At 42.5% G+C, this 15230-nt stretch overlaps 1 protein-coding gene across 1 annotated transcript in view; it reads left to right on the top strand.

The window, feature by feature from the left end:
* MTAP (methylthioadenosine phosphorylase) overlaps positions 1 to 15230 on the top strand; it is a 109179-nt gene that overhangs the window by 49106 nt on the left and 44843 nt on the right. Inside the window, exon 5 of the mRNA XM_075339485.1 lies at positions 9635 to 9737. Within this exon, the coding sequence (XP_075195600.1) occupies positions 9635 to 9737 (103 nt within the window). The remainder of the gene's footprint in view (positions 1 to 9634; positions 9738 to 15230) is intronic.

A 15230-nucleotide genomic window follows, 5' to 3' on the forward strand; every position in this document is an offset into this window, starting at 1 on the left:
GCGCTTTATCGGCAGCCCCTGCTCTGTCTATGGCAGGAGCTGCATGCAGAGCGCACGTTCTCTGCCGGCACCATGCGCTTCAGAACGGAGCTTTTCAGCTGCGCTCTGAAGCGCACCTTTTAGGTGCAGTGGAGAGCGCACACGTGCGCACATAGCCTAATGGTATCTTATCAGACACGCCCATTACTAACCCAGAAAGTAAAAATAATAAAAATTCTCCCCCACACTTTCCCTAGTTCACCAGTTTATTAAAAAAAATCCATACAACTCCATCCGAAGTAGTCCAGAAATGGAAACCTGAAAGACCTAAAAAGAGAGAAATAAAAACAATACTGTCCCAGATTTGCCAATTTATTAGAAAGCAAAGTTCCCATGTCTGACTTAGTCCAGCGTTCACGACGTTCGTCAATTACTAGCATCAAATGCTATGGAGCGTCAAAATGAGGTTCCATAGACTTGGAGCAGCTGCCACTCCTGGCTCACCCTGAGCTTCCGAAGACTGAGTACTGATGAGTGGTGATGTCAGGCACATCATCACTTCTCTCACAAAATGATAAGTGTTGGGCTAAAGCAACATTTTTCTGGAAACAATATACTTTTTCATTTACATGGCCCAAAGATAAAAATTTCTGCAAATCACCTGTGGGTCAAAAATGCTCACTTTCTCTCAATTAATTCCTCAAAGGATGTAGTTTCCAAAATTTGGACACTTTTTTTTTTTTTTTGATTTATTTTTTTTTCTTGCTGTTTTGGCATTTCAAGGGCAGTCTAAATGCAAAATGCCATACATAATCTGCTCCAGCAAAAATTGCTCAACAAAAGTCAAATCATATTCATTCCCTTCCCAGTCCTGCATTATGCCACAGCAGTAGTTATCAAACACGTGGGGTATCTGCGTACCTGGGGTGATATTGCACAACAAATTGTGGGCATGTTTCCTCCTTTTACTGTTGTGAAAATTAAAAATTTGGGGCTAGCGCAAAATTGTAATAAAAAAAAGGTTTGTTTTTTTTAGATAACGCCACAAATCCTGGGTTAATATGCTGCCACCTTGACACTGACACTAAGATTACACCTTTGACTCCTTCCCACGAGACTACATCCGGGCAGCTGACACCCATCTATTCAGTTAAGCTTTGTTTCATTCGGAGGCAGACATGGATCTGAGGAGCAGACATGTCTGCGCCTTAATAGGCAAGTTTGGAGCTAACATTTTTCTTTTTATATATTTTTTTTTTCCTCTGGTTTTGATCTGCCAGTGCGTATGGTCGGGCTAAGCTAGGTCTACCCTTTCAGGGCACCGCTTTCTTCCCCCGCGGGGTTAAAGCCGCCAGTGTCTTATGCCTCTAGGTGTCTGTTCTTCTATTCCATAGGGACGATACTTTAGTCTTCTCTCCAGATCTTACCTTTTGCGTTTGTGGATACAAGTCTTAGCAGAAGGGTACTACAGATGCCAATACGGAGAGCTATACTTCCTTTTTCAGTAGTTGAATTAGTTTTCACACCCCAGGAACAGCTTTATGATGTCCCATGGTTCCTGCGTCCTCCAGTGAAACGACTGAGAAAAAAAATAGCCTTCATTGTGGGACACAGCACCCTCCTTCGTTTGGAGGGGGTCTTGGCTTTTCTCCTCCTACTACATTTGCAGTAACAAATGTGTGGTGTGGGCTATCCAGCTGTAGGCTCATGAGCAGGTGTCCTCATCATATTTTTTTTTTTTTTAAGGTTTATCAAAAATTATATAAAACTTCGGCACACGTTGAATTCCTTTGTATTTATCCCTGATGAAGGCTCCAACTTGAGCCAAAACATCAGACTATTTTTCTTTATGAACATTCTTGGATTTTTCTTTTTGGATTCCTTTTCTCATTTTTAAGAAACACATCATTCTAAACATACAACTGTTGGTCTCCTCATCTAGTGTGCCTAAGCTTTATATAATTTTTATATTGATACTTTTTTTTACTTCTGAGCACCTACTCAGCGGTCGAGCCGAACGTAACCTCTTTTTCCCAGTATTCTTAAGCTATGTGCGCACAGTGTGGTTTTCGCAGCATTTTTTGTGTGTTTTTGGGCTCCAAACTGCATGAGTTTGCTTTCCCAGAAAGTCAACATTTTCATTTTTGCTGCCTGCACACAGCTTTTTTTTCTTCTTTTAGCTGCGTTTTTGAGCTAAAAAAAAAGGTCATGTCAATTCTGTTCTGCGTTCTACAGCGTTTTCCACTCATGCAATGCATTGGAAAAACACACTGAAACGCGGGGAAAAACACATGCATTTTTTACCGTTGCATTTTTGCCGCGAGTGCAGCCAAAAATGCACAAAAACGCAGCGTCTAAAAAAAGCAATGTGTGCAGATAGCCTTAGTCAGCATCCATGTGAAAACATATTAACCCATGGTTCTGGTATCCCCCAATGAAAGGTACGAGAAAGAGATTTTACGTTAAGTACCAAACAGCTTTATTTTCTTTCTTCCACTTTGTATTATTGCCTTTTAACCCCATAGCGACGGCCTAACGTCTCAAGACGTCGGAAAAACAGGGTACTTATTCTGTTCCGACGTCTTGAGACGTCAGGCCGGAAAAAGCTTGTAGCGCCCCCCAGTGACGAAAAATCTCGGGGGTTTCAGCTACCGGAGGTAGCTGAGACCCCCAAGATTATGAATCGGGGTGTTTTTTTTGGACCCCGTTAATGCGATGTATACCGGCGACAACATTAAAAAAAAATAAATGGCCGGTAAAATTGATTTATTTCTCATCTGACGTGATCAAACATGTCAGATGAGAAATAAATATGAGCCCTTAGTGCCCCCAAAGCCCCCGGTACCGGAGAGTCCCCCCACCACCCCTACCCCCCCTCCGGAAAATCCAAGATGGCGCCGACGCGCGCTGAAAACTCCCGCCGCCGCCGGCTCTGCATTCATTTCCCTCCGATCTGAAATGATCAAACATTTCAGATCGGAGGGAAATGTCCTCCCCCTGACCCCTCCTCCGGTCCACCGGAGATCTCTGGTCCCCGGAGCCCCCTCCGGTCTCCAGAGCCGCCTCCCCCCTCCCCCCTCCGGAGCGTGGAAGATGGCGGCCGCATTCATCCTGCACTTTCTGCCGCATGTGACACGTCACATGCGGCAGAAAGTTGTCCCCAGGTCCCGCCGTCGCCGTCGCCCCCCCCCCCCAGCCCCCGGTTTTACGTTACCTGGCTGCTGGTGCTCCTGCTCCGGCCCCGCGATCACAGCACGCCGCCTCCTTCTTGAAAGCTGACGGCGCATGCGCAGACAGCGGCTGTCAGCTGGATCCCTGCAAGCAGGGATCCTGCTGACGTCGCTACTGCACAGGCTACTCCACTGTGGACCGGGGGAGGGTGAGTGCGGTAATCTGCAGTCACACTCCTCACATGGAGAGACTGCTGTTCTAGAAAATGGGGGGTACGTTCTGTGAGCGTGCCCCTCATATTCTAGAATGAGGTTACTGCAGGTCACTCTGCCCTAGGTTGGACCGGGGCAGTGTGAGTGCAGTATTCTCAGATTACTGCACCCACACTGCTCATGGAGAGCTTGCTCTTCCAGAAAATGGGGGATACGTTCCCTGAACGTGCCCCCCATATTCTAGAAGATCCAGAGTCGGCGCGGGACCTCCAAAATGGATTACAGCGACCGAAATTTATTTATTTTCAATAAATTGGTAAAAGAGGAATGTTTCGGGGAGTTTTTTTTTCAAATAAATTTTTTTTTTGTCTTTATTTTTTTCTATTACTTGACTGGGTTAGTAATGTCGGGTATCTGTTCAGATGCCGTGACATCACTAACCCTAGGGCTTGATGCCAGGTGACATTACAGCTGGTATCAACCCCATATATTACCCCGTCTGCCACCGCACCAGGGCGCGGGATGAGCTGGAGCGAAGCGCCAGGATTGGCGCATCTAATGGATGCGCCACTTCTGGGGCGGCTGCGGCCTGCTATTTTTAGGCTGGGAAGAGTCCAATAACCATGGCTCTTCCCACCCTGAGAATACCAGACCCCAGCTGTCTGCTTCACCTTGGCTTGTGATCTAATTTGGGGGGGACCCCACGTTTTTTTTTTTTTTTTTTTAAAAAACGCCTGGGGAGCCCTCCAAATTGATAACCAGCCAAGGTGAAGCTGTCAGCTGTGGTTTGCAGGCTACAGCTGTCTGCTTTACCCTAGCTGGCTATCAAAAATAGGGGGGACCCCACGTCGTTTATTTTAATTATTAATTTTTTGGGGGGCTAAATACAAGGCTAGGCACCCTTTAGTGCCACATGAAAGGCACTAAAGGGCGCCAGCTTAGAATATGCAGGGGGTGGGACGTTATATATGTTTGACATCTATCCATTCATCCATTGTAGCATTTTAGGCTGTGTGCCCACGATCAGGGTTTGCAGCGTTTTGGGCGCAGAGTGTTTTCCCTGCGTCCATAACGCTGCGTTGTGCAGTAGAAGCACAGTGGAAGGATTTTTAGAAATCCCATGCCCACTGTGCTTCTCTTCTCCGCAGCATAAACCGACCTGTGGCGCAGCTTCCCAAGCCTCCACATGTCAATTTATGCTGCGGAGATGAGTGTTCTCTGCAGGTAGCATAGAGCTCCACAGCGGCCTGAACCCAAATCGTGGGCATGGGCAGCTGCGTTCTCCCGTGGACAACACTCACATCTCTGCAGGAAGGCTGACACTGTGTACTAGACGCCGTGTCGCTGGATCATGGCCACATAGCCTAAAAGTGAGACATTTGTTGCTACAGCAACATTTTTGTGAAGTACCTGTGGATTCAAAATGCTTACTATACTCCTGAATAAAATCCAGTTTCCAAAATGGGGTCACTTGTGGGGGGTTTCTAATGTATAGGTACCCAAGGGGCCCTGCAAATGTGACATGGTGCCCGCAATTTATCTCAACTTTTCCAGAATTCAAATGGTGCTCCTTCCATTCCAAGCCCTCCAATTTATCCAAACAGAGGTTTTTGGCCACATGTGGGGTATCCCTGTGCTCATAAGACATTGGATAAAAACCTGTTGGGTCCACGGTTTGTTGTTGTCTCTTGAAAAAGTGAGAAATTTGATGCTGAAGCAACATTTTTGTGAAAAAAATGAAAATTTTCAATATGGCAACCTAAGCTTATCAAATTCTGTGAAGTATTCGTGGATTCAAACTGCTCACTATACACCTAGATAAAAGCCTTGAGGTGTCTTGTTTCCAGAATGGAGTCACTTGTGGGGGACCGCCACTGTTTAGGCACCTCAAGGGCTCTCCAAATGCAACCTGGCGTCCGCTATTGATTCCAGCCAATTTTGCAGTCAAATGGCACTCCTTCCCTTCCGAGCCCTGCCATGCGCCCAAACAGTTGATTTCCACCACATATAAGGTATCGCCAAACTCAGGAGAAATTGCACAATAAATGTTATGCTGAATTTTTTCCTTTTACTCTTGTAAAAAAAAAAGCTACCTGGTTGAAATAACAATTTTGTGGTAAAATTTTATTTTTTTTTTTTCATGGCTCAACGTTATAAAATTCTGTGAAGCACCTGGGGGTTCAGGGTACTCACCAAACATCTAGATAAATTCCTTGAGGGGCCTAGTTTCCAAAATGGGGTCACTTGTGCGGGGTTTCTGCTGTTTAGGTACCTTAGGGGTCCTCCAAATGTGACATGGTGCCCGCAATCTTTTTCAGCCAAATTTCCTTTCCAAAATTCAAATATTGCTCCTTTCGTTCCAAGCCCTCCCATTTGTCCAAACAAAGGTTTCAGACCACATGTGAGGTATCACCGCACTCATAAAAAAGTGGTTAACAAACCTTGAGGTCAAATTTTTGGAATTACCTCTTGAAAAAGTGAGAAAATTGATGCTAAAGCAACATTTTTGAGAAAATTATTAAAATTTTCAATATGACAACGTTACGTTAACAAAATCTGAAGTACCTGTGGATCTAAAATGCTCACTATACCCCTAGATAGAAGCCTTGAGGGGTCTAGTTTCCAAAATGGTGTCACTTGTGAGGGGTTTCTTCTGTTTAGGTACCTTAGCGGACCTGTAAATGCAACATGGTGCCCGCAATCTATTTCAGCCAAATTTGCTTTCCAAAATTCAAATATTGCTCCTTCTGTTCCGAGCCCTCCCATTTGTCCAAACAGAGGTTTCTGACCACATGTGGGGTATCGGCGCGCTCATAAGAAAGTGGGGAACAAGTTTTGGGGTCCATTTTGTTGTGTTATTTCTTCTAAAAGTGAATAAATTTGGGTTAGAGCAACATTTTTAGGTAAAATTTAATTTTTGCTTTTTTTCATTCCACATTGCTTTTGTTCATGTGAAGCACCTGAAGGGTTAATAAACTTCTTGAATGTGGTTTTGAGTACTTTGGGGGGTGCAGTTTTTATAATGGTGTCAATTTTGGGTATTTTCTGTCATCTAGGCCTATTGAAGTCACTTCAAATGTGATGTGGTCCCTAAAAAACTGGTTTTGTAAATTTTGATGTAAAAATGAGAAATCGCTGATAAACTTTGAACCCCTCTAACTTCCTAACGAAAAAAAATTTTGTTCCCAAAATTGTGCTGATGTAAAGTAGACATGTGGGAAATGTTATTTATTAACTATTTTGTGTCACAGAAATCTCTGGTTTAACGGTATAAAAATTTAAAAGTTGAAAATTGCAAAATTTTCAAAATTTTTGCCAATATTCAATTTTTTTCATAAATAAACGCAAAAAATATTGTCCTAAATTTGGTACTAACATGAAGTCCAATATGTGACGAAAAAACAATCTCAGAATCACCGGGATACGTTGAAGCGTTCTAGAGTTATAACCTCATGAAGTGACACTGGTCAGAATTGCAAAATTTGGTCTGGTCATTAAGGTGAAAATTAGCTCCGTCACTAAAGGGTTAAGAACCTGCAATGGTAAACGTTCTGAATCAGTATTGATATACATTAAGGAGTGCAGTTATTCTTTTTTTTGTTTTGTTTTACATATAGTCAAAGTCACTAGAAAATGAAGTGATCCTTCAAAATATAGGTTTTGTAAATTTTATTAAAATAATAAAACATTGCTGCTAAACATTAACACTTTTTAACATGCTAACCAAGAAAAAAAACTTAAAAAATAGAGCTAATGTAAAGTAGATGTGGTAAAATGTTATTTGTTAACTATCTGGTATAAGGACCTAAAAATGTAAATTTCAAAATGTTTCTTTTTTATAAATAAACATAAATCATATTGACAAATTTATTTGTCATGAAATACATTGTGTCATGAAAACATATTGCTCAGTATCCTTGGGATATATATATATATAATATTAATGTGTATGTGTGTGTGTGTGTGTGTGTGTAGATGGAGAGAGATATCTATATCTCTCTATATCTAATATGAGCATTCCAGAGTTATTACCTCATAAAGTGGTCAGAATTTAAACATTTGTCCTGGTCATGAAGGTAAAATTAGGCTGCGTCAGGAAGAGGTTTGTAGTGTGGGACGTGGATGTCCCAGTAAGTGTTGTTTCCTGGGTGCATCTCCTTTTTCTAAACCGGTCCGCAGCACTGGAGAAAACCCTTCTCCTACCACTAGATGGCATGTTTAACATATTGCCGGTGTAACCTCAAAAGACAGCCGGCCTGGTGAGAAGGGGAATTTTAACTAAAGATGTGGTTTAGGTTACACAACTTGGAAATCCCCATACCATGTTTATGAAATAATTGTATTCCATGAATTCCCATGTTTGCATTTGTTTGCAATTTTATAAATACCACAAAATTTGAAAGATGTTTTTTTTTTCCTTTTTTTTTTTCATGGATACAATTGTGTTTATCTTCACTATGCAGTTTGTACCAAATTTCTTTGCACAACATTTATGGTTCAGAGGTATGTTAAACGAGGGCGAGGGCATGGAGCTCGCATACCAAATGCTATTCTGTAAATTATACTTCAGTGCCTTGCAAAAGGTATCGGCCCCCTTGAATTTTTCTACCTTTTCCCACATTTCAGGCTTCAAACATAAAGATAAAAATTTTAAATTAATAGTGAAGAATCAACAACAAGTGGGACACAATTGTGAAATTGAACAACATTTTTTTCCTTATTTTAAACCTTTTATAAAAATAAAAAACTGAAAATTGGGGCGTGCAATATTATTCATCCCCTTTATTTTCAGTGCAGCAAACTGACTCCAGAAGTTCATTGAGGATCCAATGTTGTCCTAAATGACTGATTATAAATATAATCCACCTGTGTGTAATCAAGTCTCCGTATAAATGCACCTGCTCTGTGATAGTCTCAGTGTTCTGTTTAAAGCACAGATAGCATCATGAAGACCAAGGAACACACCAGGCAGGTCCGTGATACTGTTGTGGAGAAGTTTAAAGCCGGATTTGGTTACAAAAAGATTTCCAAAACTTTAAACATCCCAAGGAGCACTGTGCAAGCGAGCATATTGAAATGGAAGGAGTATCATACCACTGCAAATCTACCAAGACCTGGCTGTCCCTCAAAACTTTCATCTCAAACAAGGAAAAGCCTGATCAGAGATGCAGCCAAGAGGCCCATGATCACTCTGGATGAACTGCAGAGATCTACAGCTAAGGTGGGAGAGTCTGTTCATAGGACAACAATCAGTCGTACATTGCACAAATCTGGCCTTTATGGAAGAGTGGCAAGAAGAAAGCCATTTCTCAAAGATATCCATAAAAAGTGTTGTTTAAAGTTTGCCACAAGCCACCTGGGAGACACACCAAACATGTGTAAGAAGGTGCTCTGGTCAGATGAAACCAAAATCAAACTATTTGGGCACAATGCCAAACGATGTGTTTCGCGTAAAAGCAACACAGCTCATCACCCAGAACACACCATCCCCACTGTCAAACATGGTGGTGGCAGCATCATGGTTTGGGCCTGCATTTCTTCAGCATGGACAGGGAAGATGGTTAAAATTGATGGGAAGATGATTGGAGCCAAATACAGGACCATTCTTGCAGAAAACCTGTAGGATTCTGCAAAAGACCTGGGACGGGGATTTGTCTTCCAACAAGACAATGATCCCAAACATAAAGCAAAATCTACAATGGAATGGTTCATAAATAAACGTATCCAGGTGTTAGAATGACCAAGTCAAAGTCCAGACCAGAATCCAATTGAGAATCTGTGGAAAGAGCTGAAGACTGCTGTTCACAAATGCTCTCCATCTAACCTCACTCAGCTCCAGTGGTTTGCAAAGGAAAAATAGGCAAGAATTTCAGTCTCTCGATGTGCAAAACTGATATTCATACCCCAAGCGACTGCAGCTCTAATCGCAGCAATAGGTGGCGCTACAAAGTATTAACTTAAAGGGGATGAATAATATTGCACGCCCCACTTTTCAGTTATTTATTTTTTAAAAGTTTAAAATAAGCAATACATTTCATTCAACTTCACAATTGTGTCCCACTTGTTGTTCATTCTTCACCATTAATTTAAAATTTTTTATCTTTGTTTAAAGCCTGAAATGTGGGAAAAGGTTGAAAAATTCAAAGGAGCCAAATACTTTCACAATGCACTGTATCAAGACAAGGGGTAGGCAGATCAGACACCTTCGGGTGTAGTGTGTTTGCAAATCTTCCTGTAGATTTCATAATGTACACATGTCATTTTGTCCACAGGACCACAAAAAGGCCACAGACATTTTACGATGGGTCACCCAGCTGTCTCCCAGGTGTTTGTCATATTCCTATGTCCGAGCCCTTCTGTGGCAAAACTAGAGAGGTAAGTACACTATCCCCTCATTTCTATACATGATAGTAGATGTGTAGATGTAGCACAGATGAAATCTGACTACAGAGAGTGGATGTAGAAATCTACACATCACATACAGTATATTGTATATTATTACATAAGCGCAGTGGCATATAACATTTTGGACACTCGTGGTCAAAGTTACTACTATTGTGAACAGTTAAGCAAGTTGAAGATGAAATGATCTCTAAAAAGCATAAAGTTAAAGATGACACATTTCCTTTTGTGTTTTAGGCAAAATAAATATATATATAATTTATAATATATTTATAATATATAAATTTTACCGTATTTTTCGGATTATGAGACGCACTTGTTCTCCCAAAAATTTGGGAGGAAGGTGAGGGGTGCGTCTTATAATTTGAATGTAGGCTTACTGGGGTGGTGGAGAGGGGTCGCAAGAGGCCAGGGGAATGCTGTGGTGGCTGTGTAGGGGCTGCGGCGGCTGTACGATGTGTGCAGCTGCTATGCGGGGTCTCCGGCGGCTGCTGCTGGGGTGGCTGTGCGGTTTTTGCAGCGACTGTGTGTGGTTTCTGGTGGCTTTACCGGCTGTGCGGTGTCTGCGCGGGATCTACGGCTGCTGTTCGGGGTCTCCGGCGGCTGGTCTGGCGCTGTGGGTCGGGCGTTGAGGACTTCAAATAATGCCGCCCGGAGTCTGTGTATGCGCAGATGGCGCTCTTGGCTCAAGCTCTTATCTGCACAGGCGCCGCCTTCAGCCCATTGATCTCCCTCCAGCGGTCTTCAGGAAAGTGGTGCTTGCGCAGATTAGATCTCTGCTTGCCATTGAGCCTAGAGCTCAATCTACGCTAACTTTGGGTGCCATTTCTTTGAAGCCCTCACCGTGCGCAGTCGGCACAGCAGCTGCCTGAGCATGTCAGCCTCCGCCACAGCCCCAGTACAGCCTACAGTTTTTTCCTCCTGTGAGTCCTCCACCACCGCTGCTGCCCACTCTGGTAAGATACCACCGGATTACAAGGCAGACCCCATTTTTTTTTTTTTGCTCTGAATTTGGAGTGCGTCTTATAATCCGGTACGTCTTATAACAGTTCTGGCAAAAATTAAGAGACCACACCAAAATTTTCAGTTTTTCTTATTTTTCTCTTTTATAGGTATATTTTTGACTAAAATGTAAATTGATTTTTTTTTATTCTATAAACTACTAACAACATGTCTCCGAATTTCCAAACAATAAATTTTGTATTTTCTGAAAATAAGAAAGGAAAATGGGCCAATGCAAAAGTTTGGGCACCTGCATGGTTAGTACCTGGTAGCACCTTCTTGGACAAGTATCACCGCTTGTAAGTGCTTTTTGCAGCCAGCAAAGAGTCTCCGTTCTTGTTTGAGAGATTTTCATCCATTCTTCCTTGGAAAAGTCTTCCACTTCTGTGAGATTCCTGGGTTGGCTTGCATGCACTGCTCTTGTAAGAGGTCTAGCCACAGATTTTCAATGATGTTCAGACCACGGGACTGTGATGGCCTTTGTAAAACCTTCATATTTTGCACCTTTTGAGGTAGTCTGTTGTGGATTTTGACGTGTGTTCAGGATCATTATCCATTTGTAGTTTTTTTTTTTTTTTTGTTTTCCTGAAATTCTGTGCCCTTTTTTTGTCCACACATACCTTTTGATGCTTATGGCCAGAGAGTTCTAGTTTAACCTCATCAATTCACAGGACGTATTTCCAAAATACATCAGGCTTGTTTAATGTTCTTTTGCATACTTCTGAATTTTATGGTGAGGATGCAGGAGAGACTTTCTCCTGATGACTCTTCCATGAAGGCCATATTTGTGCAGGTTTCTCTGAACAGTAGTGTGTATGTAACATAACTCCAGAGTCTGCTAAATCTTTCTGAAGGCCTTTTGCAGTTAGACAGGGGTTCTGATTTGCCTCTCTAGCAATCCTATGGGCAGCTCTAACATACCTCTAAGTCGTCCCAGATTCAGTGGGACTGTCCCGACTTGCGGGCTCTCTTCCACAGTCCTGCTGTTCACTGCTCGTCCCTGGTCCTCCTCTCAGTTCAGTGAATAAATTAACTCATCTGCTCTGGTTTCCTGGGACAGGACTAAATTCATGAGCTTGTGTGCTCTTTGTCCATAGGCAAAAGCTCTACCATTGAGTACTAAGGGGCATAGGAGAATTTTCTTGACCTGTATTGCATTAAGAAAAGCCAGCTGCATATTATACAGCTACATAGAGATATAAATAGATATGTTTCTCTATATAGGTGAAGGTAAAAGTCAGATTCTTGTGTTTCTATAAAACTACTATAAAGAAATGACTTTATAGTAGAGGGTCAATACTTAGTTAACTGTAATTTTATTAATTACATTTCAATTTGGAGAAAGGGCAACTTGAAAATGCTTTGCTATCTTCCTATAGCCTTCTCCTGCTTTGTGGACCTCCACCATTTTCATTTTCAGAGTGCTAGGCAGCTGCTTAGAAGATCCCATGGCTGCTGTTTGTTGGCACAAGGTTAGAGGAGGCTGGGTTTTTATAAAGCTGTGCAATTTCCATTACCTGACCTTCCATAACAATAATAGTGAACAAGCCATAACCCTAACAGGCTAATTATTGTCTGAAATTTTGGTTAAAGTTATCTGAGCACACTAATATCAAAGGGTGTACAAACGTTTGCATAAGCCCATTTCCCTTTTTGTAATTTTTCAAATGTGAACGATTAAATATTTTTTTTTTTCTTTTGCTTTAAAATACAAAGGAAATGTGTCATCTTTACCTTTTTGTCTTTTAGAGATCATTTCATCTTCCACTTGCTGTTCACAATAACAATAATCTTGACCGGGGCGCCCAAACATTTTCATACCACTATATACTGCTGTCCAAACATTTGCAATTGCGGAATCTTTTTCTAGTTTATACTGTTTGAGAACTTATCACTGATTGTATTGTGCTTCAGTACTTATGAACAACTGTCCCACCAAGCCACGTTAAAATCTCCCATTTTACTGTTGGGTAGAAAAAGTACCGACACGAGCGATCTCGTTGGGGTCATGGAACTTGTGACGCACATCCGGTCGCTTTAGCGATGCAGTTGCGTGTGACACTTATGAGCGATTTTGCATCGTCGCAAAAACGTGCAAAATCGCTTATCAGTGAAATGGGGGTCCATTCTCGAATATCGTTGCTGCTGCAGTAACGAAGTTGTTCCTCGTTCCTGCGGTAGCACACATCGCTCTGTGTGACACCTCAGGAACGAGGAACCTCTCCTTACCTGCATCCCGCCCGCAATGCGGAAAGAAGGAGGTGGGCGGGATGTTCGTCCCGCTCATCTCCGCCCCTCCACTTCTATTGGGTGGCAGTTCAGTGACGCTGCTGTGACTCTGAACGAACCGCCCCCTTAGAAAGGAGGCGGTTTTCCGGTCACATCGACGTCGCAGGGCAGGTAAGTAGTGTGACGGGTCCGCGCGATGTTGTGCACCACGGGCAGCGATTTGCCAGTGTCGCACAACCGATGGGGGCGAGTACCCACGCTAGTGATATCGGTCATGATATCGCAGCGTGTATAGCGGCCTAAAGAGTACAGAGCAATAAATATATTTTTACTACGAAATGAAAAAGACCATCCAACCACGTCACCAAAAGCTTAAAGCTCAGCAGTCTTAAGATATATTACAAACTTTCATAAAAATTATCAGACAAATCTGCTTGTTTCGCCTCCAGGACTCCTCTTTCCATAATTCTCAATTCTGAAAGTGAAGACAGATGTTTCCATTACTGAGATGTGACAGTTGGTGCTCATAAGATACTATATAGACATGAGGGAGCAGCTACAGGCAATGCTCCTCCCTCTCTATTACTGCCTCATAGAATTGTATCAGTAGCAACCGCCATCTTCTATCTCAGTAATGTAACATTCTGTCTTCACTGATGTAGATTTTACCTATGAATTCAGAGTTTTAGAAATGATTACGGTCAGCTCTGGCACAAAATGAACCTGATTTCTCTGATAAGATATATTACACAGTTGCTTATTTTCACATGTACTATTGATTTATGAAATAATTAGAACGTTGGTTACTCTTTTTAACTTGATGGTCATTATCTACTGTGACTCGCCTCTCCATGTATCCAGAAGGGCCTCCGCTGAACTGGGCAAGAGATAGGAACTAGGCTTAGCTCATAATTTAAAACTTTGCTGGAAAAGATGGGTGGATAAATGTGCATAGCCCTGGAGAGGGCCACACCACCCAATACATACTACAAAAAAAGGTCCTTCATACCTTTTAACAATGAATTAAAGGGGCTTTCCCACAGACAGTTAATTTTAATCAATAGATCTGGGAATAATCATAAGTTCTACAATTGGATGTGTTTTTAAAAATGTGTTATTGTACTGAGATAATCTTATATATGTGTCCCTGCTATGTACTGTGTAATGGATGTGTCTGACCATACAGTGACCTGATCTGATCATACCACAGCTCCTGGGCCGGGGAGGAAGCAAAAGATGATACAGACATTACAGCACAGGATCATAGATGATTTGTTCTGTGAGGTAAAACATTTTTTGTAAATGGGCAGGGAAAAGTGTTAACTCACAAAAAGAATCAGCTATGATCCCAGGCTGTAATGTCTGTTTACTCTTTTGCTTCCTTCCTGGCCCAGGAGATGTGGTATAATCAAACCATGTCCTGTACAGTCAGACACAGCCATTACACAGTACATAGCAGGACCACATTTTATCAGATTATCTCAGCAGACAAATTGTCTCTCCAGTAAAGGAGACAAACTCTAGCGCCGCGCCACCTATTGGAAGTAGCGATCCTTAAAGTCACAAGTGGATTTTTAACAATCCTTTGCAATATGACTCAGGATATATGCCAGATCAGAATCCCAATATGGTCCCAATATGGTCCCCACATAGCTTTCTCATGAGCCAGCTCAGACACCCCATACTTTGCACTGACGAGGGGCAAGCACCCCGAAACACCGTGTCTGCAAATTGGGATTCTGATCTGAGCTATATCCACCTCAAAAGGTCCAATGGTGGATTATGATGAGCTACTGCACTGCCTCCATATTTTGTTCTTCTGCCTGTGTCCGCTCCTAGTACCACGTTAGGCTTGAGTCACACTTGTGTTTGACTTGCATGAGGATCCTATCACCTGGACTCTGCCAGTTCCCCTGATAGGAGCATGTCAGCTGCATAGAAGTACATGAAGCTGACCCGCACCTGTCAGGAGAGCCGGCGTCCAGTTACAGGCATATGTAACTCCAGCCTTAGTGTCTTATTCAGCTGAAGTCTCCTCCATCAGTATCTGCGCTGTCCTTCTCATTCCCCCTCATCGCTTCTTCCACAAATGCTCCTCACTTGTGGCTATAGACACCTCTCATCCAAACTCACTCTTTTCTCAAAGCTTTCATTATCGCTGCTGGCCAAGGTTCGGGCATCCTGTGGACAAATGAAGCAAGCGGCAGTGTGAAGCGCTTTTCATAAAAGGAGTCA

The sequence above is a fragment of the Anomaloglossus baeobatrachus genome, chromosome 1, assembly GCF_048569485.1.
Source record: "Anomaloglossus baeobatrachus isolate aAnoBae1 chromosome 1, aAnoBae1.hap1, whole genome shotgun sequence".
Taxonomy (NCBI): domain Eukaryota; kingdom Metazoa; phylum Chordata; class Amphibia; order Anura; family Aromobatidae; genus Anomaloglossus; species Anomaloglossus baeobatrachus.